Genomic DNA, 27,600 nt, shown 5'->3' with positions numbered 1-27,600 from the left:
ACATCTTCAATTAGTTTTGCCACATCAACATAGTATGGGAAAATAATATCCAAAGAGTTTTTATTCAAAGCTTTTTTAGCTGCCAGATCAACAATATCATTTCCTCTTATCCCAAAATGAGAAGGAATCCAACAAAAGATTATTTCAACTCCCATATTAGACAATTGGTAAAATAGATAACGGAAATCCCTAAAGTCAAAGTTTTTGAAATCATCTGTTTGAGATTGCATCCACTTCCGGTTAAAAAAAAAAGTCTTACCGGAAGTACGTAGGAAAAAAAAAATAAAAGTAGTTACAAAGCAGCTCACTCAACATAAAAAAAAAAAATAAAAAAAAAAAAAGAAAGAAAGAAAGGAAAAAACCCCAGCTGCAGCCGGAGGTTTAAAGCCGTTTTGTTTTCGAGGTTTATTTTATATTATTCAGATGTCTTCTAAATTTGTTTGTACGCTTTCAGTTCGGGGCGACTGAAGTGCACAAGTGTGTTCTGGACGAGTTTTAAGAAGTGCGGAGGAATTTATTTTTCAGGCCTGCTCAAAGGTACAGGTAGTTAACGCTCATGCTAATGCTAACGCTAACGCTGAAACCTGACATATGCATGCTAGCTATGTTTACAAATTAGCATGTGACAGGACCTGACAACAACAACAACAACAACATGTAGACTGATAAAGCTCTAAAACATATATATCGTCGTTTAGCTTTTATTTGTGGAGGAAAAAAAAAGTGCTTGGTTTTAAAAACCCAAACAAACACATCATTAACAACGGTCGCTTTGTTATAATCCGAAATAAAAAAATAAGGAACACTTGTTTAAAAAAAAAAAGAAATCTGATTCGCTGATAAATGTGTTGTTTTGAGGTTAAAATGTGAATGCTAATCCGCTAGCACAGCTTTGCTAGTTCCGCTGTTTGTTTTGTTTACATCTGAATCGGAATCAGAATCGAGTTTCCTTCTCACTTTGGTTGTTGGTGCTTGAACAGGTAAGATAGAAGAATTTAAAAAACAAAAAAGAATCTAAAATGTACAGAATTGAAGAGTGGACATGTTTGAGTGAGTGTGTGCGGGTTGTTTAGAAGTCCAAGGTGTACAGTACAGTCTGACCCAGAATGTGTTGCATAACATCATCTCGACCAACTGGATTTAAAAAATATATATATATATCTATTTTTCATACATTATGCTCATGAATATTTTAAAACAGGATCCTTTTTAAACACTAGCTAGCAGAGTGGCTAATACAATAATGCACCAGCTTTCTATTTTTGACTGCTGTAATGACATTAGCATTGCATAAGGACATCAGTAATCTCTGCAGTTCATATCGGGTTTTATATCTAATAATAATAATTTTAAAAAATCCTTATCATTTATATACACTTAATTTCCGTGTGCAAGTTTTCACTGATTTTAAATAATTTATAGAAATATCTCTATCTCTATTTTGTATCACATCCAGGGTTCATTTTCACTTTTTTTTTTTTTTGGTCCATATCTCCTTTAAAAAAACAACAACTCATCATTGTTTATTTTTTATAAAATTAAATCTCTGTCACTATCAAGTCTTTGTCATCTACAAAAGGAATGCTGCAAACCAAAACACACATGTTTTTGATTCAGTTTGTGCAGTGAGTCGATTCAGAGTCGAAACCGTTTGAACACTTGCAGAATGAAAGCACCTTGGACACGTGACACGATTTTGATTCACTTTGTTCAGTGAGTCGATTCAGAACTAATCTCTCTCTCTCTCTCTTTCACTACGTTCACACTGCAGGCTGAAGTGACTCAAATCCGATCTTTTCGCCCATATGTGACCTGTATCCGATCTTTTATTGACAATATGAACGACACAGATCCGATTTTTTCAAATCCGACCCAGGCCGTTTGGATATGTGGTGCTAATTCCGATCCCTATCCGCTCTTTTCATATGCGACTTCAGTCTGAACCGCCAGGTCGCATTCATCCGACTTACACGTCATCAGCAAGCCATAAACGTCACTATTCTGCGCTGAAGTAGGCGGCGGGTCTCTCAAAAAAAGTTACGACAACATGGCGCATAATCACGGGCGCAGATAGAGGGTGGGACGGGTGGGATTCGTCCCACCCAGATTTAAATTCACTTCGTTCGGTCCCCCCCACTTTGCATAAGGCAAACCTCACGGAAAAATCAAAAGACTAATTACCATTCGGTTTATTGAGGTGCACAGCAGTACATACATAGTTGCAACAACTCACATAAAACAAAGACTGATATTTGGTTGGTTGAGCTGCGCAGACTGCACAGGTTGCGAGCTCGAGCTTGGTTGCTATGGTAACCCACAACAAGTTTGACAGGCATATCGGGGTTGGGGTTGGTTTGCTGGCAGCTTTGTCCCCCCCAGTTCAAAAAACGTATCTGCGCCCCTGCGCATGACATCAGTGCGAGGGACGCTTCGGGCTGTGAAGGTTCTGAATCTTCTCAATGGAAGGACGCAGAGGTTAGGGAGCTGATTTCCATTTGGGGGGATGCAGCTATTCAAGCTAGATTGGATGGGTCATACCGCAACCGGGCGGTTTTACTTCCGTAAACACTGGCCATGCTCACTGCGTGTGACGTCGTCGTATCCTGCAATGCGCATGCGGAACACTTTTAGGTCGCTTTTCGTTCATACTGAGGATCACATACAAGTCGCATATATTTGTTAATGTGAACGACCTCACAAAAAAATCGGATTTCACAAAAAAATCGGAATTGAGCATTAAGCCTTGCAGTGTGAACGTAGTGGAAGTGACTCAAATCCAATTTTTTTCGCCCATATGTGACCCGTATCCGATCTTTTATTGACAATATGAACGACACCGATCCGATTTTTTTCAAATCCGACCCAGGCCGTTTGGATATGTGGTCCTAATTCCGATTCCTATCCGCTCTTTTCATATGCGACTTCAGTCTGAACCGCCAGGTCGCATTCATCCGACTTACACGTCATCAACAAGCCACAAACGTCACTATTCTGCGCTGAAGTAGGCAGCGGGTCTCTCAAAAAAAGTTACAACAACATGGCGCATGACATCAATGCGACTCCGCACCCACACGTTCCGTTGAACGGAGGTTGCAGTCACTACCCTGCAGAGCGCCTGAGCCAAAACCCTTGCCCTCTTCCTTCTCGACCTCCTCCTTAACATCAGGCTATTGTGCATGTTCTGGCTCCGTCGCAACAACAACTGCATCATCGCCAGGTACTCCATGCTGGCTACTGTCATACACAGGAAACTTCAGGTTACTTCCGTAAACACTGGCCATGCTCACTGCGTGTGACGTCGTCGTATCCTGCAATGTGCATGCGGAACACTTTTAGGTCGCTTTTCGTTCATACTGAGGATCACATACAAGTCGCATATATTTGTTAATGTGAACGACCTCACAAAAAAATCGGAATTGAGCATTAAGCCTTGCAGTGTGAACGTAGTGTTTGAGTTCTCTCTTGGACCTGAGAGAGCGAGAGAGAGCCCTGATTCCTCCGTGTCTGTATCAAGGATTTGATTTCATTCATGCTGAGATGACGGAGAACTCTGTAAAGAAGATACAGGGATGGTTTACTTGTTAGCTGACCTGGGATCTTAAACGAGAACACTTAATTGTGTTGGATGTAGTTTCGGAGATGGAGGAAGAGTTTCGACCTGTAACCAAAAAGTAACTCTGGGAACACAATTTTAAGCTGCATAATTTGAATAATTTCTCACTTAAAGCGAATGCATTCATCTGTTATGAGTACACCCCACAACAAAAACTACTACATCTAGTACTTTGTATGGCCTCCAAGTCTTCTAGGCATGGAATGAACAAGTTGGTGACATTTTGCAACGTCAATCTTTTTCCATTCTTCAACAGCGACCTCTTTTAGTGACTGATGCTCAACTCGTCTCTTCAGAATTCCCCGTAGGTGTTCGATTGGGTTCAGATCAGGAGACGTACTCGGCCACTGAATCACTTTCACCCTGTTCTTCTTCAGAAATCCAACAGATGTGCGTTTAGTCATGTTGGAAAAGTGCACGACGACCAAGGGCACGGAGCGATGGTAGCATCTTCTCTTTCAGTATAGAGCAATACGTCTGTGAATTCATGATGCCATCAATGAAATGCAGCCCCACATAAGGACACTGCCACCACCATGTTTCACTGTAGGCACCAGGCGTTTTTCTTCGTATTCCTCACCTTTGCGACGCCATCAGTTCCAAAACCATTCATCTTGGTCTCATCACTCCAGAGTATAGAGTCCCAGTAGTCTTCATCTTTGTCAGCATGGGCCCTGGCAAACTCCAGGTGGGCTTTTTTGTGCCTGGGCTTTAGGAGAGGCTTCTTTCGTGGACGGCGTCCGTGCATGCCGTTCCTCTGCAGCGTACGCCGTATTGCGTCACAGGAAATAGTCACCCCAGTTTGGCTTTCTGCTTCTTTAGATAACTGCATGCCGATTTTCTTCAACCCTTCTCATCAGAAGCCGCTCCTGTCAAGGTGTTAACTTCCGTGGACGACCTGGACGTCTCTGCGAGATGGTTGCAGTTCCATCTTTCTGAAATTTTTGGACCACTTTTGCGACAGTATTCTGACTGATAAGTAAAGCTTTGCTGATCATCTTGTCGCCTTCACCTTTGTGGTGGAAAGAAATTATTTTCTTTGGGGAATTCTGAAGAGACGAGTTGAGCATCAGTCACTAAAAGAGGTCGTTGTTGAAGAACGGAAAAAGATTGATGTTGCAAAATGTCGCCAACTTGTTCGTTCCATGCCTAGAAGACTCGGTGCCGTCATTAAAAATCATGGAGGCCATACAAAGTACTAGATGGAGTAGTTTTTGTTGTGGGGTGTACTCATTTTTGCACCACCCTAATTTGAGTAAAACTGGAAAATGTGTAATCTAAGTTATATTATTAACCTTACTTTCACGTTATAAGTTAAACAGATGTTATATTAAACATTTTGGAAATTGTTTGTGTTCTTTGAGATATTGTTGAAAATGTTACTTTTCAAAGCGGGTGCACTTATATACGCTCAGCACTGTATATTAAGTAAAAAATACTGCTGGTTGGTTGCGTTCATGTGCTCAGGGGTTGGGGCTTATTTTATTCTCATGCCGTCAAAATATGTACAGGAGTACTGCGCTCAAATTAGTGGAACAAAATACATTTAGGCTACGTTCACACTGCAGGCTGAAGTGACTCAAATCCGATCTTTTCGCCCATATGTGACCTGTATCCGATCTTTTATTGACAATATGAACGACACAGATCCGATTTTTTTCAAATCCGACCCAGGCCGTTTGGATATGTGGTCCTAATTCCGATCCCTATCCGCTCTTTTCATATGCGACTTCAGTCTGAACCGCCAGGTCGCATTCATCCGACTTACACGTCATCAACAAGCCACAAACGTCACTATTCTGCGCTGAAGTAGGCGGCGGGTCTCTCAAAAAAAGCTGCAACAACATGGCGCATAATCACGGGCGCAGATAGAGGGTGGGACTCGTCCCACCCAGATTTAAATTCACCTCGTTCGGTCCCCCCCACTTATAGGGAGGAAAAAACGTCTATGCTGTCTTTCTTTGCATAAGGCAAACCTCACGGAAAAATCAAAAGACTAATTACCATTCGGTTTATTGAGGTGCACGGCAGTGTATACATAGTTGCAACAACTCACATAAAACAAAGACTGATATTCGGTTGGTTGAGCTGCGCAGACTGCACAGGTTGCGAGCTCGAGCTTGGTTGCTATGGTAACCCACAACAAGTTTGACAGGCATATCGGGGTTGGGGTTGGTTTGCTGGCAGCTTTGTCCCCCCCAGTTTTTTGTCCCCCCAGTTCAAAAAACGTATCTGCGCCCCTGCGCATGACATCAATGCGAGGGACGCTTCGGGCTGTGAAGGTTCTGAATCTTCTCAATGGAAGGACGCAGAGGTTAGGGAGCTGATTTCCATTTGGGGGGATGCAGCTATTCAAGCTAGATTGGATGGGTCATACCGCAACCGGGCGGTTTTACTTCCGTAAACACTGGCCATGCTCACTGCGTGTGACGTCGTCGTATCCTGCAATGCGCATGCGGAACACTTTTAGGTCGCTTTTCGTTCATACTGAGGATCACATACAAGTCGCATATATTTGTTAATGTGAACGACCTCACAAAAAAATCGGATTTCACAAAAAAATCGGAATTGAGCATTAAGCCTTGCAGTGTGAACGTAGCGTTAGTGTGTCAGGTTTAAGAGGAGTGGTTTTTTTTGTTGTTTTTTGTCCCCCCCCCCCCCCCCCCCCCCCCCCCCCCCTTTTTCAGCTCATTTCAGGCTGTGTGTGTGTTGGGGGGGGGGTTGGTTTTTCTCTCAGGAAATGCAAATCAGGTCTAATTGTCGAATTTGGATAATAAAACCAGTTTTTCTGTGGGTCTTATCTGAACCCTTATCAGTATAATGCTGCTTACTCTGCTTTTCTCGGTTCCCTTTTTGTTAGGAGTTCGGACTCAGAGGCAGCATGGCGGAAACTCAAGGGCAGTCCAGCGTTCCAAACGGTGAGAAGCGTTAGTATCGTCTCTCTGATGTTTTTATACGTATCTAGTTTGAATTTGTGCACATCTACACCGGATTGTATTATCTGTTCCACAGTCTGTTTATTTAGCATCTCTCTCTATTGCATCTTTTCCATCTTTCCCTGCTCTAATTACCTGACTGAACTCACTCATTAGTGGCACTTTTGATTAGCGGAAAACACCTGATTTTATCAACAGCAGGTTAAGCACGCTAATTTCAGGTGTCTTTGGAGCAAGGACGGATGGATGGAAGAATTGGAGGGCTCTAGGAGTAGGACTGGGAAACACTGATCTAGTCATATTAACGGTAGTAATCTAGTTGTGTGTGTGTGTGTGTTTGGTAAACCTGTAGGTGGGGCTGATGATCCAGAACCAGAAGAGGGAAGAGGCAGCGAAGGAGACTCGACTTCACCAACAGAGGATCAGATACAACCCGATTCAGGTAGCGACTACTAGAGCAACTTGTTCCGATGAATCAGATACCAGTATGATGATTCGTTCTGGTAACTGATTCAAACAAATCACTCTGTCAGTTAGCTGAGCAAATCATCATACTGGTAACTGATACTGGAGTGATTTGTTTGAATGAACCCGATACCAGTATGATGATTCGTTCTGGTAACTGATGCTAGAATGATTTTTTTGAATGAATCAGATACCAGTATGATGATTCGTTCTGGTAACTGATACTGGAGTGATTTGTTTGAATGAACCCGATACCAGTATGAAGATTCGTTCTGGTAACTGATGCTAGAATGATTTTTTTGAATGAATCAGATACCAGTATGATGATTCGTTCTGGTAACTGATACTGGAGTGATTTGTTTGAATGAACCCGATACCAGTATGATGATTCGTTTTGGTAACTGATGCTAGAATGATTTTTTTGAATGAATCGGATACCAGTATGATGATTCGTTCTGGTAACTGATACTGGAGTGATTTTTTTTTTTAATGAATCCGATACCAGTATGATGATTCGTTCTGGTAACTGATGCTAGAATGATTTGTTTGAATGAATCAGATACCAGTAAGATGATTCATTCTGGTAACTGATACTGGAGTGATTTGTTTGAATGAACCCGATACCAGTATGAAGATTCGTTCTGGTAACTGATGCTAGAATGATTTTTTTGAATGAATCAGATACCAGTATGATGATTCGTTCTGGTAACTGATACTGGAGTGATTTGTTTGAATGAACCCGATACCAGTATGATGATTCGTTTTGGTAACTGATGCTAGAATGATTTTTTTGAATGAATCGGATACCAGTATGATGATTCGTTCTGGTAACTGATACTGGAGTGATTTTTTTTTTTAATGAATCCGATACCAGTATGATGATTCGTTCTGGTAACTGATGCTAGAATGATTTGTTTGAATGAATCAGATACCAGTAAGATGATTCATTCTGGTAACTGATACTGGAGTGATTTGTTTGAATGAACCCGATACCAGTATGAAGATTCGTTCTGGTAACTGATGCTAGAATGATTTTTTTGAATGAATCAGATACCAGTATGATGATTCGTTCTGGTAACTGATACTGGAGTGATTTGTTTGAATGAACCCGATACCAGTATGATGATTCGTTTTGGTAACTGATGCTAGAATGATTTTTTTGAATGAATCGGATACCAGTATGATGATTCGTTCTGGTAACTGATACTGGAGTGATTTTTTTTTTAATGAATCCGATACCAGTATGATGATTCGTTCTGGTAACTGATGCTAGAATGATTTGTTTGAATGAATCAGATACCAGTAAGATGATTCATTCTGGTAACTGATACTGGAGTGATTTGTTTGAATGAATCCGATACCAGTATGATAATTTGTTCTGGTAACTGATTCAAACAAATCACTCCAGTATCAGTTACCAGTATGATGATTCGTTCTGGTAACTGATTCAAACAAATCACTCTAATATCAGTTAGCTGAGCAAATCATCATAGTGGTAACTGATACTGGAGTGATTTGTTTGAATGAATCTGATACCAGTATGATGATTCGTTCTGGTAAGTGATGCTAGAATGATTTGTTTGAATGAATCAGATACCAGTATGATGATTCGTTCTGGTAACTGATACTGGAGTGATTTGTTTGAATGAATCAGATACCAGTATGATGATTCGTTCTGGTAACTGATACTGGAGTGATTTGTTTGAATGAATCCAATACCAGTATGATGATTTGTTCTGCTAACTGATTCAAACAAATCACTCTATCAGTTAGCTGAACAAATCATCATACTGGTAACTGATGCAAGAGTGATTTGTTTGAATGAACCCGATACCAGTATGATGATTCGTTCTGGTAACTGATGCTAGAATGATTTGTTTGAATGAATCAGATACCAGTATGATGATTCATTCTGGTAACTGATTCAAACAAATCACTCTATCAGTTAGCTGAACAAATCATCATTCTGGTAACTGATACTGGAGTGATTTTTTTGAATGAATCCGATACCAGTATGATGATTCGTTCTGGTAACTGATGCTAGAATGATTTGTTTGAATGAATCAGATACCAGTATGATGATTCGTTCTGGTAACTGATACTGGAGTGATTTGTTTGAATGAACCCGATACCAGTATGATGATTCGTTCTGGTAACTGATGCTAGAATGATTTTTTTGAATGAATCGGATACCAGTATGATGATTCATTCTGTTAACTGATGCGAGAGTGATTTGTTTGAATGAATCAGATACCAGTATGATGATTCATTCTGTTAACTGATTCAAACAAATAACTCTAATATCAGTTAGCTGACCAAATCATCATACTGGTAAGTGATACTGGAGTGATTTGTTTGAATGAATCAGATACCAGTATAATGAATTGTTTTTGTGAAACAGAGATTTGTCTGATTTGTTCAGGTATCAACATGGCGTTTATTTCTCTGGTACTGGGATTTGTTCAGATGAATCAGATTGTGATGATTCATTTGGATGATTCTGATTCTAGTATGGTGTTTTGTGCAGGTGAATCAATTCCCGGTGTGATTTTGTTCAAAGGAATCAAATACCGGTTTGACAATTCATTTGGTTGATATCATACTGGAGCGTGATGTTCTTGTTCAGAAGAATCGTTCGCTAGTGCGGTAGGATTAGCTGCATCAGGGAGTCGGTTTTAATCCTTGTAGTATCGTGTGTCAAATCTCCGCCGTCCCAGTGCCCCAAAATCCTTTTTTCACATAGTACTTCTTCAAAAGCTCGAGTGCTGTTTAATTGATGGCTGTTTTCGTTCTGGTAGAATTGAGCTCACAGCAGGAGCAGCCAACTGCAGAAGAAGAGGAAGACGAAGAAGAGGACACGGACAGCATGGACGACAGCCTTTTGTACTCTCTCGTGGAGGAAGGAAAGGACCGAGACAGCGACGGAAGCGGACGAAGAGGACGAGTGAAGAAAGACGAGAGCAAGAGAGCGGGCCGGAAGAGGAACCGACCCATGTCACGGCACTCCTCCAGCTCTGAGGACGACGACGATGACGACGACGATAATGAAGATGACGACGATGAAGATGAAGCGGAGAACGAGAAGGAAGAAGAGGAAGACATGGAGGTGTGGATCGGGGCAGAGGTAAAGGAAATGGGCGGGCCTAAGTGGCGCGCGGTGCCATCTCTGCGGGCGCGGGAGATTGGGAAGAACTCGGCGCAGTTTGTGCGGAGTGTGTGCGGCTCTCGAGGCCTGGTGCAGCGTCTGGAGCTGCAGGCTCGGCTGGAGCGGCACAGCGGCTGCGTCAACACACTCCACTTTAACCCCTCCGGGACGCGCCTCGCTTCAGGCAGCGACGACCTGCGTGTGGTCATCTGGGACTGGGCGAGACGCCACGCCGAGCTCGAGTTTGACAGCGGACACAAGAGCAACGTCTTTCAGGTGAGACATCAACGGTAACTCCAGACAGAGCCGAGTGTCAGTTTTGTTTTTCGTCATCAAATCAAATTTTTGATTCATCGTGAAGTGAATCAGATGCCAACAAGTGATTTTGTTCAAGTGAATTAGTCTGATACCAGTTTAAGTCCACACTGATGTTGGCAAATGAAATCGTAGTGATACGATTTGATGAATCATTTAATTGCTGGGTTTCACATGACGTCACAGCCGCCTCATTAGTTACAGTGGGGCAAAAAAGTATTTAGTCAGCCACCAATTGTGCAAGTTCTCCCACTTAAGATGAAAGGCCTGTAATTTTCATCATAGGTATACCTCAACTATGAGAGACGGAATGGGGGGGAAAGAATCCAGGAAATCACATTGTAGGATTTTTAATGAATTAATTGGTAAATTCCTCGGTAAAATAAGTATTTGGTCACCTACAAACAAGCAAGATTTCTGGCTCTCACAGACCTGTAACTTCTTCTTTAAGAGGCTCCTCTGTCCTCCACTCGTTACCTGTATTAATGGCACCTGTTTGAACTCGTTATCAGTATAAAAGACACCTGTCCACAACCTCAAACAGTCACACTCCAAACTCCACTATGGCCAAGACCAAAGAGCTGTCAAAGGACACCAGAAACAAAATTGTAGACCTGCACCAGGCTGGGAAGACTGAATCTGCAATAGGTAAGCAGCTTGGTGTGAAGAAATCAACTGTGGGAGCAATTATTAGAAAATGGAAGACCACTGATAATCTCCCTCGATCTGGGGCTCCACGCAAGATCTCACCCCGTGGGGTCAAAATGATCACAAGAACAGTGAGCAAAAATCCCAGAACCACATGGGGGGACCTAGTGAATGACCTGCAGAGAGCTGGGACCAAAGTAACAAAGGCTACCATCAGTAACACACTACGCCGCCAGGGACTCAAATCCTGCAGTGCCAGACGTGTCCCCCTGCTTAAGCCAGTACATGTCCAGGCCCGTCTGAAGTTTGCTAGAGAGCATTTGGACGATCCAGAAGAGGATTGGGAGAATGTCATATGGTCAGATGAAACCAAAATAGAACTTTTTGGTAAAAACTCAACTTGTCGTGTTTGGAGGAGAAAGAATGCTGAGTTGCATCCAAAGAACACCATACCTACTGTGAAGCATGGGGGTGGAAACATCATGCTTTGGGGCTGTTTTTCTGCAAAGGGACCAGGACGACTGATCCGTGTAAAGGAAAGAATGAATGGAGCCATGTATCGTGAGATTTTGAGTGAAAACCTCCTTCCATCAGCAAGGGCATTGAAGATGAAACGTGGCTGGGTCTTTCAGCATGACAGTGATCCCAAACACACCGCCCGGGCAATGAAGGAGTGGCTTCGTAAGAAGCATTTCAAGGTCCTGGAGTGGCCTAGCCAGTCTCCAGATCTCAACCCCATAGAAAATCTTTGGAGGGAGTTGAAAGTCGGTGTTGCCCAGCGACAGCCCCAAAACATCACTGCTCTAGAGGAGATCTGCATGGAGGAATGGGCCAAAATACCAGCAACAGTGTGTGAAAACCTTGTGAAGACTTACAGGAAACGTTTGACCTCTGTCATTGCCAACAAAGGGTATATAACAAAGTATTGAGATGAACTTTTGTTATTGACCAAATACTTATTTTCCACCATAATTTGCAAATAAATTCTTTAAAAACCCTACAATGTGATTTCCTGGATTCTTTCCCCCGTTCTGTCTCTCATAGTTGAGGTATACCTATGATGAAAATTACAGGCCTCTCTCATCTTTTTAAGTGGGAGAACTTGCACAATTGGTGACTGACTAAATACTTTTTTGCCCCACTGTATTTAGAACTTTAGCTGGTGGTCTACCAAAGCTCAGTCGACAAAGCGTTTGTACGGAGAAGGTGCATTGCTCGCATGAAAAATGCCTCACGCTTGCGTTGTTTCATGTTGTTCAAATCGATCAAACCGTGAAATTGATAAGTTTCTTCAAGGTTCGCCATGAACTAATAAAACAAAGGGAGAACGAACACAGGATTTCATAAAAAGACGTCGAGAAAGGCGGCTTTTCAGTGAACCTCTGACTGAAATCAGAGGGAGTCGAGTCGAAACATGCTCAAGTTTGCAGTGATCACTTGGTGAAAGGTTTGTATTTCCCTCTCAGCTCTGTCCGTAGAGTTTTCCAAGTATTTTCCAAATACTTTTCTTGCTACATGTCGTTATTTTACGGTACTTTTTTTTTTTTTTTAAGTCACGAAGCGCTAAAGTTTCTTTGTTTCCTCCTCACAAAGTCCATACGCATGAAGGTTGTGACAAAATTCTTCCCCAGCCATACAGTTACAATGCGCCGTGATCTCCGTCTCGTTTAACTCAGATCCAGGTCTTTAAAGGGCTTTCTGATGATCTTTTCTTTGTGAATGATTTACAGTGGTGCTTGAAAGTTTGTGAACCCTTTAGAATTTTTCTATATTTCTGCATAAATATGACCTAAAACATCATCAGATTTTCACACAAGTCCTAAAAGTAGATAAAGAGAACCCAGTTAAACAAATGAGACAAAAATATTATACTTGGCCATTTATTTATTGAGGAAAATGATCCAATATTACATATCTGTGAGTGGCAAAAGTATGTGAACCTTTGCTTTCAGTATCTGGTGTGACCCCCTTGTGCAGCAATAACTGTTGATCAGTCCTGCACACCGGCTTGGAGGAATTTTAGCCCGTTCCTCCGTACAGAACAGCTTCAACTCTGGGATGTCGGTGGGTTTCCTCACATGAACTGCTCGCTTCAGGTCCTTCCACAACATTTCCATTGGATTAAGGTCAGGACTTTGACTTGGCCATTCCAAAACATTAACTTTATTCTTCTTTAACCATTCTTTGGTAGAACGACTTGTGTGCTTAGGGTTGTTGTCTTGCTGCATGACCCACCTTCTCTTGAGATTCGGTTCATGGACAGATGTCCTGACGTTTTCCTTTAGAATTCGCTGGTATAATTCCGAATTCATTGTTCCATCAATGATGGCAAGCCGTCCTGGCCCAGATGCAGCAAAACAGGCCCAAACCATGATACTACCACCACCATGTTTCACAGATGGGATAAGGTTCTTATGCTGGAATGCAGTGTTTTCCTTTCTCCAAAGATAATGCTTCACATTGAAACCAAAAAGTTCTCTTTTGGTCTCATCCGTCGACACGTTTATCCAATAGCCTTCTAGCTTGTCCACGTGATCTTTAGCAAACTGCAGACGAGCAGCAATGTTCTTTTTGGAGAGCAGTGGCTTTCTCCTTGCAACCTTGCCATGCACACCATTGTTGTTCAGTGTTCTCTTGATGGTGGACTCATGAACATTAGCCAATGGGAGAGAGGCCTTCAGTTGCTTAGAAGTTACCCTGGGGTAGAGCCCTGCACTCCCGCGGGAGTCCTGCAGGACCCTATGCAAAGCAGTGCGGCGCGGGACAAATTTTGAAAGCTCATTGCGGGCGGGAGAGGTGATAAGCTGCAGTCCTGCTAACTAAAAACGTGTTTAAAATAAAATTTATAAATTACTGCACTGAACGTGAGCTGTAGATATTTATGCTCAAATCCACTCAAAGTAGGGGGCGGGGCACCATCACGCTGTGCCTTTTAAATTATATTAATTTCTTATAGGCCTACTTGTATTTCCTAGAATGTAAATGTGAGGAGTGACATATAAGCTATGTGCAATGTACAATATTCTTAATATCCACTGTAGATTTTGGTAGGTGTGTTGGTATCTCCGTAAAGCCTCAGCTGTGCATGCTGCCTGGCAACGCACACCCTCGCTACGTGTGCTAGGTGAAGGATCGGTCAGTGGAGAGCTCAGCTAAGCTCAGCATGTTTAATTCCCCAAGCCAATGACAAGAACTTTCGTAAGAAATAACGCGAACGTCTGCATCATGCGGGATTTGCGGGCGGGAGCGGGACTGCACAATGCGGGAGCGGGTGGGAGCGGGACTGAAAATTCTGTCCCGTGCAGACCTCTGCCCTGGGGTCCTTTGTGACCTCGCCGTCTATTACACGCCTCGCTCTTGGAGTGATCCTTGTTGGTCGACCACTCCTGGGGAGGGGAACAATGGTCTTGAATTTCCTCTATTTGTACACAATCTGTCTGACTGTGGATTGGTGGAGTCCAAACTCTTTCGAGATGGTTTTGTAACCTTTTCCAGCCTGATGAGCATCAACAACGCGTTTTCTGAGGTCCTCAGAAATCTCCTTTGTTCGTGCCATGATGCGCTTCCACAAACGTGTTGTGAAGATCAGACTTTGATAGATCCCTGTTCTTTTAAATAAAACGCCTTCAAATTAACTGCTCATCCTAGAGGTTCACATACTTTTGCCACTCACAGATGTGTAACATTGGATCATTTTCCTCAATAAATAAATGACCAAGTATAATATTTTTGTCTCATTTGTTTAACTGTTTAATCTACTTTTAGGACTTGTGTGAAAATCTGATGTTTTGGGTCATTTATGCAGAAATATAGAAAGTTTTTTTTTAGGGTTCGCAACACCAGATAGTTCGAGATGTCGGGGAACTCGACTGAAGGGTAGTTTTCGAGATCAAATGATGAATCCTTCTTTCCCAGACCGTATTCCATTGCACATAGCAATCGTCTGAATATATCTAAAGCGAGCAGTGGCTTCTAGATTACGAACGCACTCTGATAAGTTATCGCTAGTTGTTTGCGCTACGGCAGCCGTTTAGACCACCAGCTATTTCGCTTCCGCTAAAACTGACTTAGAAAAGTCACATGACTGAAACCCAGCAATAGCGAGTTAATCCAGTGATTCCTGCGAATTAAAATGTCTCCCCCTTGTGGCCATTACATACATTAGTTCTTCGCATCTCTGCAGACTTTTAATAATCAGCTGGTGAATCCTGATTCCAGTCGGTTGTTGAAATTTACTGTCTTCTGTTTGTTTTGTTCTGTTGAATCGCGATCAAGTTACACTCCAGATTTCTGTCTGTTTTACAGGCGAAGTTTCTCCCTCACAGCGGAGACTCCACGCTGGCCATGTGCGCTCGGGACGGGCAGGTCCGAATAGCCGAGCTGTCCGCCACACAGCGCTGCAAAAACACGAAACGAGTGGCTCAGCACAAAGGCGCTGCACACAAGGTGCGACAAAAATATAGCGAATTAACACAGGATGCACGGAAGTCCGTTACTTGGTGCTTTTTCTAACCGATTCTATTGTTTGCATACAAGTGACAGTGTATTTTAATAACTTTGCATTTGTCCTGATGTGAAAATCTTTTGTCTAAGCATACGTGTGTGTGTGTGGTTTAGCTGGCCCTGGAGCCGGATTCCCCCTGCTGTTTCCTCTCCACTGGAGAAGATGCGGTTGTGTATGGCATTGACCTGCGTATCGATCGACCCGCCAAGTGAGTCTAACAGAAATCTACAAAAAAAAAAAAAGTCACATTCTGATGTGATTTGGGGGGGGAGAAGAGGATTAAGTTTCTAGATTTTAATTTGTAGACTCATTTTGGAGAGAGGACGCGATAAATACCAGTGTGTTGATTCACTGCGATGAATTGAATCAAATGATTCATTCTGATTTTGTTCTGGTGAGTTCAGTTCCCAACACCGGATTTATTACGCTGAATCAGATATTAGTTTTAACATGCTCTAGCTGCCGCAAAGCTACAGTGGTGCTTGAAAGATTCTGAACCCTTTAGAATTTTCTATATTTCTGCATAAATGTGACCTAAAACAGAATCAGATTTTCACACAAGTCCCTAAAAGTAGATAAAGAGAACCCAGTTAAACAAATGAGACAAAAATATTATACTTGGTCATTTATTTATTGAGGAAAATGATCCAAATGTTACATATCTGTGAGTGGCAAAAGTATGTGAACCTCTAGGATTAGCAGTTAATTTGAAGGTGAAATTAGTCAGGTGTGAGTGGGCACCCGGTTTTATTTAAAGAACAGGGATCTATCGAAGTCTGATCTTCACAACGCATGTTTGTGGAAGTGTATCATGGCACGAACAAAGGAGATTTCTGAGGACCTCAGAAAAAGCGTTGTTGATGGTCATCAGGCTGGAAAAGGTTACAAAACCATCTGTAAAGAGTTTGGACTCCACCAATCCACAGTCAGACAGATTGTGTACAAATGGAGGAAATTCAAGGCCATTGTTACCCTCCCCAGGAGTGGTCGACCAACAAAGATCACTCCAAGAGCGAGGCGTGTAATAGTCGGCGAGGTCACAAAGGACCCCTGGGTAACTTCTAAGCAACTGAAGGCCTCTCTCACATTGGCTAATGTTCATGAGTCCACCATCAGGAGAACACTGAACAACAATGGTGTGCATGGCAGGGTTGCAAGGAGAAAGCCACTGCTCTCCAAAAAGAACATTGCTGCTCGTCTGCAGTTTGCTAAAGATCACGTGGACAAGCCAGAAGGCTATTGGAAAAATGTTGTTTTGACGGATGAGACCAAAAGAGAACTTTTTGGTTTCAATGAGAAGCGCTGCATTCCAGCATAAGAATCTTATCCCATCTGTGAAACATGGTGCTGGTACAGTAGTATCATGGTTTGGGCCTGTTTTGCTGCATCTGGGCCAGGACGGCTTGCCATCATTGATGGAACAATGAATTCTGAATTATACCAGTGAATTCTAAAGGAAAATGTCAGGACATCTGTCCATGAACTGAATCTCAAGAGAAGGTGGGTCATGCAGCAAGACAACGACCCGAAGCACACAAGTCGTTCTACCAAAGAATGGTTAAAGAAGAATAAAGTGAATGTTTTGGAATGGCCAAGTCAAAGTCCTGACCTTAATCCAATGGAAATGTTGTGGAAGGACCTGAAGCGAGCAGTTCATGTGAGGAAACCCACCAACATCCCAGAGTTGAAGCTGTTCTGTACGGAGGAACGGGCTAAAATTCCTCCAAGCCGGTGTGCAGGACTGATCAACAGTTATTGCTGCACAAGGGGGTCACACCAGATACTGAAAGCAAAGGTTCACATACTTTTGCCACTCACAGACATGTAATACTGGATCATTTTCCTCAATAAATAAATGACACCGTATAATATTTTGTCTCATTTGTTTAACCGGGTTCTCTCTATCTACTTTTAGGTCATATTTATGCAGAAATATAGAAAATTCTAAAGGGTTCAGAATCTTTCAAGCACCACTGTACACACCTTGCAGTGGTTTAAAAAACAGTTCCTATCCATCATTTTGTCCCTGAGAGATCATTTCTTCTTTCTGGATTTCAGCAAACTTGTCGTGGTGAAGGAAAGCGACAAGAAGGTGGGTTTGTACACCATCTACGTGAATCCAGCCAACACGCATCACTTCGCCGTCGGAGGAAGAGATCAGTACCTAAGGTAAGGCTTTGTATTCCATTAAAAAAAAAACTCCTTTTCTTTTACTGAGTCTCTGTGTTTATTGCTTGTTTTTCAGGATCTACGATCAGAGGAAGATCAACGAAAACGACAACAACGGTGTTCTCAAGAAGTTCTGTCCATCTCACCTGGTGTCCAGCGAATCCAAAACGAACATCACCTGCTTGGTGTACAGCCATGACGGCTCAGGTAACACGCACCCGTGCGCGGTTGACGTTTTAATCAGTACAACGTGCAGATTCTCCGTTTACCGACTAAATTATTTATTTATTTTTTTGCTCTCAGAGCTGCTGGCGAGTTATAACGACGAGGACATTTATCTGTTCGACTCGAGCCATAGTGACGGTGCCGATTATCGCCGGAGATACAAAGGACATCGCAACAATGCTACAGGTACGAAACGCAGGCACAATGTGCGGTAACAGTGATTGATTGATACAACCCCGATTCCAAAAAAGTTGGGACAAAGTACAAATTGTAAATAAAAACGGAATGCAATGATGTGGAAGTTTCAAAATTCCATATTTTATTCAGAATAGAACATAGATGACATATCAAATGTTTAAACTGAGAAAATGTTTCATGTAAAGAGATAAATTAGGTGATTTTAAATTTCATGACAACAACACATCTCAAAAAAGTTGGGACAAGGCCATGTTTCCCACTGTGAGACATCCCCTTTTCTCTTTACAACAGTCTGTAAACGTCTGGGGACTGAGGAGACAAGTTGCTCAAGTTTAGGGATAGGAATGTTAACCCATTCTTGTCTAATGTAGGATTCTAGTTGCTCAACTGTCTTGGGTCTTTTTTGTCGTATCTTCCGTTTTATGATGCGCCAAATGTTTTCTATGGGTGAAAGATCTGGACTGCAGGCTGGCCAGTTCAGTACCCGGACCCTTCTTCTACGCAGCCATGATGCTGTAATTGATGCAGTATGTGGTTTGGCATTGTCATGTTGGAAAATGCAAGGTCTTCCCTGAAAGGGACGTCATCTGGATGGGAGCATATGTTGCTCTAGAACCTGGATATACCTTTCAGCATTGATGGTGTCTTTCCAGATGTGTAAGCTGCCCATGCCACATGCACTAATGCAGCCCCATACCATCAGAGATGCAGGCTTCTGAACTGAGCGCTGATGACAACTCGGGTCGTCCTTCTCCTCTTTAGTCCGAATGACACGGCGTCCCTGATTTCCATAAAGAACTTCAAATTTTGATTCGTCTGACCACAGAACAGTTTTCCACTTTGCCACAGTCCATTTTAAATGAGCCTTGGCCCAGAGTAGACGTCTGCGCTTCTGGATCGTGTTTAGATACGGCTTCTTCTTTGAACTATAGAGTTTTAGCTGGCAACGGCGGATGGCACGGTGAATTGTGTTCACAGATAATGTTCTCTGGAAATATTCCTGAGCCCATTTTGTGATTTCCAATACAGAAGCATGCCTGTATGTGATGCAGTGCCGTCTAAGGGCCCGAAGATCACGGGCACCCAGTATGGTTTTCCAGCCTTGACCCTTACGCACAGAGATTCTTCCAGATTCTCTGAATCTTTTGATGATATTATGCACTGTAGATGATGATATGTTCAAACTCTTTGCAATTTTACACTGTCGAACTCCTTTCTGATATTGCTCCACTATTTGTCGGTGCAGAATTCGGGGGATTGGTGATCCTCTTCCCATCTTTACTTCTGAGAGCCGCTGCCACTCCAAGATGCTCTTTTTATACCCAGTCATGTTAATGACCTATTGCCAATTGACCTAATGAGTTGCAATTTGGTCCTCCAGCTGTTCCTTTTTTGTACCTTTAACTTTTCCAGCCTCTTATTGCCCCTGTCCCAACTTTTTTGAGATGTGTTGCTGTCATGAAATTTCAAATGAGCCAATATTTGGCATCAGATTTCAAAATGTCTCACTTTTGACATTTGATATGTTGTCTGTGTTCTATTGTGAATACAATATCAGTTTTTGAGATTTGTAAATTATTGCATTCCGTTTTTATTTATTTATTAATCTGAACAATTACAAAGCCTTTTAGATGAAAATGTGTCGTGTGTGTGTTGTAGTGAAGGGCGTGAACTTCTACGGGCCTTGCAGTGAGTTTGTCGTGAGTGGAAGCGACTGTGGACACATTTACCTGTGGGATAAACAGTCGGCCCGTGTGGTGCAGTTCATGGAGGGCGACAGAGGCGGAGTGGTAAGGGCAGAGGGCTGGAACCGACAACAACCCGGCTTTAATTAACGAGTGGTTAAATCCGTACGGTTCACATTTCCTTCACGTTCTCACTCCAGGTGAATTGTTTAGAGCCTCACCCTCACCTGCCCGGTCTGGCCACCAGCGGCTTGGATCACGACGTTAAACTCTGGGCTCCGACTGCAGAGAACCCCACCAGCCTGAAAGGCCTTAAAGAGGTACAGGTTCTCTTAAACTATTTCCATCAAACTCCATATAAGGTTTCTCCACCATCTTGTTCTCTGTCCAGGTGATGAAGAAGAATAAGCGCGAGCGTGATGAAGACAGCGCTCGGCATGGCGAACAGTACGACACACAGCTCCTCTGGTTCCTGATGAGACACATGAGGAACCGCAGACCTCTTAGAGTGAGTCATTTACACGCCACTACGCGTTCCCGAGGCGCTTCCTTAGATGTTCGTTCAAGGGTGCATGCTTCAGTCAAGTGCACTAGGCACTTCTTGGATATTATTGAGATGTACTTCCTTAGATATTCGCTTGGCACTTCGTTCAAGGGTGCATGCTTCGGTAAAGTACACTACAGTGGTATGCAAAAGTTTGGGCACCCCTGGTCAAAATCGCTGTAAAGCAAGTTGAAGATGAAATGATCTCCAAAAGGCGTAAAGTTAAAGATGATTCATTCCCTTTTATGTTTTAAGCAAAAACAATTTTTTTTAACACATTTTCAAAATGGCAAAAAAGTTTGGGCACCCTGCATGGTTCGTACCTAGTAACACCGTCTTTGGCAAGTGTCACAGCTTGGAAACACTTTTTGTAGCCGGCTAATAATCTTTCAGTTCTTACCTGGGGGATTTTCACACATTCGTCCTTGCAAAAGGCTTCCAGTTCGACAAGTTTCCTGGGCTGTCTTGCATGCGCTGCTCTTTTGAGATCTATCCACAGATTTTCAATGATGTTTAGGTCAGGGGACTGTGAGGGCCCGGGCAAAACCTTCAGCTTGGGCCTCTTGAGGGATTCCATTGTAGATTTTGAGGTGCGTTTTGGATCATCGTCTTATTGTAGGACCCGTCCTCTTTTTAACTTCAACTTTTTTACAGATGTGTGATGTTCGCTTCTAGAATTTGCCGGTATTTATTCAAATCCATGCTTCCCTCGACCAATGAAATGTGCCAGGACTCCCTAAAGTGAATGACGCATGAAATGGAATGACGAATGACAGGTAGTAAATTTGAACAATAAATGGTCCCTTGTCATTCAGATTCTTACAAATGGAATAACGATTGAAATCTTGAGTTTTAGACGTCCCTAGGATAAGACAAGTGGGTGCTTGGTGGGATATCAGCTTTTACAAATGGAATGACAGGGTTTCTATATGTATTGACTTACTTTGAGCTAATGTTGTCAGTGATATCACCTTTTACAAATGGAATGATAAGGTTTCTAGGTGGAATGACATACTTTGAGGCAATGTTATCAGTGATATCAAATTAACAAATGGAATGACATTGTTTCTAGGGTTAGGGTTAGGTTATAGGTGATATCACCAGTGTTGGGCACGTTACTTTCAAAAAGTAATTATAGTTACTAGTTACATGAGGTTTCTAGGTGGAATGACATACTTTGAGGCAATGTTATCAGTGATATCAAATTAACAAATGGACTGACATTGTTTCTAGGGTTAGGGTTAGGTTATAGGTGATATCACCAGTGTTGGGCACGTTACTTTCAAAAAGTAATTATAGTTACTAGTTACATGAGGTTTCTAGGTGGAATGACATACTTTGAGGCAATGTTATCAGTGATATCAAATTAACAAATGGAATGACATTGTTTCTAGGGTTAGGGTTAGGTTATAGGTGATATCACCAGTGTTGGGCACGTTACTTTCAAAAAGTAATTATAGTTACTAGTTACTTTTCCCAAAAAGTAACTGAGTTAGTAACGGAGTTACTTTGTCATAAAAGTAACTAATTACCAGGTAAAGTAATTATTCCGTTACATTTTGTTCCCCCTCAAAAAAATCAAATTCAATTAATCATAATAAAAGTGAATGTTAAATGTGTTTAATGACTGAAATGGACACTTAACAGAACCAATTAGTAATGTTATCTACACTATATTAATATTTTTGTGGGACAATGTGAGATAAGACATCTATCAAATGTACTAATATATTTTTGTAGTTATTAAAATTATGTTACTAATTACTGGCCACTGACGAGGACAAACGCTTTGTTCCTCGACATAATGTGCACTGCACGTAAACACTCTTGCCTTTTATTTCAAGTAATGAAAAGTCCTGGCTGTATTTCCAGTGTGAAAGCGCAGTGCTGGGCTGACCGCTCGCCATCGCTGTGTCTTCCGATTGAAAGAGCGGGCAGTAGTGCACTAGGCGTGGCCTACCTACGTATGTTGTCCAAATCTACTCTGATTGGCTTACTGTGCCGTTGTCTCGTGTCTCCCCGCCCCACACGAAAGCAGAGGAAAGAAAGGCTGAACGAGCAGCGTGCCAGATGAGAACAGCTTTAATAAAGTAACGCATAGTATTTTATTGTAAGTAACGGGAACGGCGTTATAACGATGTAAAAAGTAATTAGTTAGATTACTCGTTACTAAAAAAAGTAACGCCGTTAGTAACGCCGTTTATTTCTAACGCCGTTATTCCCATCACTGGATATCACTGATAACATTAGCTTAAAGTATGTCATTCCACTTAGAAACAATGTCATTCCATTTCATGAGCTGAAAGCATGTCATTCCACCTACATTTCAATCGTTATTCCATTTCTAAGAATCTGAATGACAAGGGACCATTTATTGGTCAAAACACTAGCTGTCATTCGTCATTCCATTTCATGCGTCATTCACTTTAGGGAGTCCCGAAATGTGCCCTGTGCCACTGGCTGCAACACGACCCCAAAGCATGATCGATCCACACCCATGCTTCAGAGTCGGAGAGGTGTTCTTTTCCTGGAGTTTGGCCCCCTTTTCTCTCCAAACATACCTTTGCACATCGTGGCCAAAAAGTTCTATTTTGATTTCATCAGTCCACAGGACTCGTTTCCAAAATGCATCAGGCTTATAAAGGCCCAATCCCAATTCTAATTTCTACCCCTACCCCTCCGCCTTCCCCTTGGCCCTTCCCCTTGAAACTGAGCTACAAGGGATAGGGCTTGAAATTCAACCCTTACGTATTGGGATAGCCCTTCAACGATCGCATACGTCATCGCGTACCTCCGTCAGCGTTTACGTTAGCAAAACGCGACCAAATGCGTCATTGGCTGCGACCAGCCGCTACAGTCAGAGCCAGAACCAGAAATCTCTGCTGGCAGGGTGTGATTTGTTAACTAACACCACTGAATGGGATATCTTTGGCGCTTCGTGCACCACATCCGACAGAATGAGGTGTCAGAACACTCATGTAAACAATAAAAGCGAGAATAACCGAACAAAACGTACGCAGTAAAGCAACCGAAAACAATACTCACTCCCAAAGCTTTTTAGCAGCAGCTTGGATTTCAGAAATCGCTGCTCATTCTCAGCTCGAAAGCGAATCAAGCGGCGTGTTTCCTCTGGATAACAACTTTAAAACACGTAAATAATGGAGAAAATACATTTATGACAATCTTTTGCCGCGGGAACCGCCATCTTTCTGAAATCCGCATGAAATCTCGCTGAAATCCGCATGGCATTGTGGGAAATCACTCAAACCCCTTCGTTCGGAGTCAGCTCCAGGAAAATCTCCGTTTGGAGGGGTACAGAAGCCCTACCCCTCCGCGTTAACTGGGATTGGGATACCCCTACCCCTTCACGTGAACGCGCAAAATGGAGGGGAAGGGCTAAGGGGTTGGTCCAAGGGGTGAAATGGGATTCGGCCTTAGATGCTCATTTGCAAACTTCAGACGCTGAATTTTGTGGCCAGGACGCAGGACCGGTTTCCTTCTGATGACTCTTCCATGAAGGTCATATTTGTTCAGGTGTCGCTGCATAGTAGAACAGCGCAGCACCACTCCAGGGTCTGCGAAATCTTTCTGAAGGTCTTTTGCAGTCAAACAGGGGTTTTCATCTTCCAGACCTCACCTTGATCTCCACCGTTTCTGTTAACTGCCATTTCTTAATAACTTTACGATCTGAGGAAACAGCTACCTGAGAACACTTTGCTGCGCTCTGGTAGCCTTCTCCTGCTTCGTGAGCGTCAATTATTTTATTATTCAGAATGCGACGGAGTTGCTTAGAGGAGCCCGTGGCTGTTGATTTTAGGGACAAAGTTTGAGGAGTCGGAGAATTTACGGTACACGGCTTTTGAAACCTGCGACCTTTCCTAACGAAGGATTTGAACAAGCCGCAGCTCGGTAAGCTAATTAAGGTCTGGAACCTTGGTAAAAGTTACCCGAGAACTCGAATGTATCAGGGTGCCGAAACTTTCGCATGGTGTTCCTTTTCTTCACTCTGCAAATGGACAAAACGAAAAAAAAAAATAAGACGCACATCTCGCTGAAAAGAAATGTCGTCTTTTAACTATTCGCAGCAACAGGCATTTTCAGCAAGGGTGCCTAAACTTTTGCATGCCACTGTGTTTTATATTTATATTTATATTTTTAACTTGTGCGTTTTAGACTCAGAGCCGACACGGAGAAGGCGGAGACGGAGACACAGACACAGAGTCGTGGAGCTCTCCAGAATCTTCTGATGATGAGGACGGAGGCCCTGACCACGTCCAGTGCATGTCGTCCTGAGCCGCGCGCACACACACACACCTTCCTTCCTTCCTTCCTTCCTTCTCTCTCTCTCTTTCACAAACCGCCCATGGTCATGTATTTAAGCACATACACAGTAGTTATGCACTGATGCACTGCGAGTACAATGCCAGCAAAACACACACACACACACACACACACACTGCTTTATAGACAGAGTGAGGGAGAGATGAATGGAATGTCGACACACACAATAATTACAGGCAAGAATGTGATGAAAGATTCGATATTTTTATATGTTTCTGTACTCTGATCGACACCCATACACTTTTCAGCCCACACACACACACACACACTGTTCCCTCAGAAGCAGCTTCACTTCACACACTGGAGCAGTGGAGGACGAGATTACAGCTTCTTGCTTCTCTTTCCTGGACATCGTGGACCCTACAGAGGGATAATTCAGCGATGATGTTCGAGCACGTGCTTCTTTCAGCCCTTTTTAATTCCAAAGAGCCTCCGTCACCACGTCGGGTCTCGGACGTGGAACTGACGCGTCTCTGCGCAACATGGAAAACGAACAGCCGTGTCGGCATCCCGTCTCCCCCTTCTCCTGTTCCGAGGACTGAACTCGGCAAATTTGAAGCGTTTAACAGGTTCGCTGGCTGCTCTGTGGATTGACCCCGCCCCAAATGGCTGGATGCCGTTTCTGTACCCTAAATAGTGCACTTGGTGAGTCCGACACGATATTGGATTACAAACCGGTTTCTGCACTGCGTCGGCCCTTTGTGTCGATGAAGTGCACTAAATAGGGTGTAAAAGCATACTTTATGAGCTGTATCCCAATTAAATATCTGTTTACACTGTCCAGTGCACGACAGATATAAAGTAGTCCCTTCTTTTACGCCCCGCGTAGTGCACTAACAGGATGACGGGACGGTTTTGCATTCGCTGTAGGTCACTGATGTAGCTTGTGCACTTCGAAGAGTTTAGAAGCACTTTGTTCATGCCCTACATAGTGGCCTTGTTGTGAACATGTCTTCATGGCACGTTATTGGACATGTTCTTGCACCCTCTATGGAGCTGCGTCCAAACCGGAGCTGGAGTGCACTAAATAGGGTACGGTGGCATCATTTCCTGCTGTATGTAGTGCACTTTGTGTGTCGGCTCCCTGCGGCTCCTACTATACAGTGTCTTTATTTTCGTATGTAGCATCCTGATAGCTATGGGGAGCTGAAGACACGTCGGGAACTAGTGGACACGGAGTGCGCTACATAGGGTCAAGGAGCCATGGCCTTTTTTTTTTTTTTTTTTTTTTTTTTGGTGTGTGTATATGCAGTAGAGAGCCATTTGGAATTGAACCCGTTTCTCAGATCTGCACCTGAGCAGGACAAAGTGGGCCGGCCTCGTCCCAATCCTACGTCTTGTTCCTTTCTCTCATGCTTGCTGAGTGCACTTTAATCAGGGATCTGTTCATTTTTGAGTCTCGACAGACGAGTGAGCACTTAGAGGGCTTGCAATGCGCATTTTTTTTTTTTTAATTTTTTTCCCCCCTTCATCCAAACTGGGGATTAAAGATTTGAAGATTTGGTACTAGATATGTTTGCACTTGAACGGAAATCCTGGATGTGAGCTCCTCTTAAAAGTGGTGTCCTTCCTTTAAAAAAAAGAAGAAAAGGAAAAAAAAAACTGCTCTGCATTCCCCCCTCCCCCCCTTGAAGTGTGCATGCGAGTCGAGATTGTAGCACAGCAAGCACTATTTGGGACGGAACCCTTTTTTTTTTTTTTTTCCTGTTTAAAGTAAAACGTACGCATGATCCGATTTTTTTCAAGTCATGATTGTTTCATCACCGACTACGATATTATGACTTTTTTTTTCTCCCCCTTTAAACCAGGGTTGATTCTTTGACACAGCAAGTTATACACGCTGCCAGTTACATGTGGTAGCACATGCTAGCTTAACGTAACCATGGAAACTACATCTGGCCATGTTGGCATGTTTATGATTTATTCAGCATTTCCGATTTTTATCATCATGTCGCGTAACTAAAGAAGAGCTGACTTGTTGTGATTCAGTCTGACCTGATGAGAATAACGTGATCCTTCTTTTACGGAACTTGCGTCCTTAACGCTGCGTTCGAGAAGGTCGACGATGCTTCTTATCTTATCCGAACTAGCCCTTTCCTAACAGCAAATTTAGAAGGAAATCATGATTTTTTTTTTTGTGCATGCACTCGTATCTCATCACAGAGGGCTGCGTACTAAATGGTGTACTATTTTGACGTGATGTTTAGTAGCGTGCTATTTCGGATGCAGTCAGCAGCCCATGTTAGGAAGGGGGCGGTCCTTAATTTTCTTCTTTCTGCTAGGGGGATGATTTTTTTTGCTTTTTGTATGGGGAAAATAATGACTTTGTATGTACATATGAGTGTGTATATATATAATTATATATATAAATATATATAAAAATATATATATATGAAACTGTAAAGAACTCCACTTCCGCCATCATCATCCGAATTTGATTCAGAGATTTATATTGTATACGGAAACGGATTTAAAAAGAGATCGATGATTGATTTTTTTTTTTTCTTTCCCCTTCCTCCGAACGATCCCTTAGAAGATATAAGCGTCGTGTACTTTTGAATCTGTTTTTTTTTTCTTTAATGTTATTAGCGTCATCTATAAATCTAAGTTATTTACTTTTTTGGCCACGCCCCCATAGCTTCCTGCAGAATGGCTTTTAAAATTTTCAGATTCCTCCTTTGATTTTTTCGATTGTTGAGTTACCGCACTACTGCCTAATAATAACTGTTATTGGTTCAGTTGAGAAAACATGTACAACTTGTGCAGTTAACAAATAGAAAAGGCTGTTTATGATCACGTGTTGTCTGTCTTA

The 27,600-nt window shown here is 42.6% G+C and overlaps 1 protein-coding gene across 3 annotated transcripts; it reads left to right on the top strand.

The window, feature by feature from the left end:
* The first annotated feature begins 308 nt into the window (after window positions 1-308).
* Window positions 309-27,584, top strand: dcaf8 (DDB1 and CUL4 associated factor 8). 3 transcript variants are annotated; one of them, XM_060928647.1, is made up of 13 exons: window positions 309-537; window positions 6,474-6,531; window positions 6,902-6,991; window positions 9,813-10,435; window positions 15,428-15,568; window positions 15,740-15,834; window positions 17,685-17,795; window positions 17,872-18,002; window positions 18,099-18,206; window positions 19,878-20,008; window positions 20,104-20,223; window positions 20,295-20,411; window positions 24,621-27,584. In XM_060928647.1, exons 2-13 carry the CDS (start codon window positions 6,495-6,497, stop codon window positions 24,738-24,740), a joined length of 1,824 nt encoding a protein of 607 aa, XP_060784630.1. In that variant the 5' UTR covers window positions 309-537; window positions 6,474-6,494; the 3' UTR covers window positions 24,741-27,584. The 3 variants fall into 3 exon arrangements, with proteins under 3 accessions (XP_060784630.1, XP_060784635.1, XP_060784642.1); XM_060928652.1 differs by having other exon boundaries at window positions 309-543; XM_060928659.1 differs by lacking the exon at window positions 309-537 and adding an exon at window positions 569-980.
* The last annotated feature ends 16 nt before the right edge of the window (window positions 27,585-27,600 follow it).

This window comes from Neoarius graeffei, chromosome 1, assembly GCF_027579695.1.
Source record: "Neoarius graeffei isolate fNeoGra1 chromosome 1, fNeoGra1.pri, whole genome shotgun sequence".
Taxonomy (NCBI): Eukaryota; Metazoa; Chordata; class Actinopteri; order Siluriformes; family Ariidae; genus Neoarius; species Neoarius graeffei.
Note: the sequence above shows the minus strand (reverse complement) of the source record. Positions and strands in the feature narration are given on the sequence as shown.

Excerpts from the sequence above, each read along its gene's own strand:
- dcaf8 (XM_060928647.1), top strand. The coding sequence starts at position 6,495 with ATGGCGGAAACTCAAGGGCAGTCCAGCGTTCCAAACG. Across the intron at positions 15,569-15,739 it reads ACAAAGGCGCTGCACACAAG|CTGGCCCTGGAGCCGGATTC; the intron begins GTGCGACAAAAA and ends TGTGTGGTTTAG. Across the intron at positions 20,412-24,620 it reads GGAACCGCAGACCTCTTAGA|ACTCAGAGCCGACACGGAGA; the intron begins GTGAGTCATTTA and ends TGTGCGTTTTAG.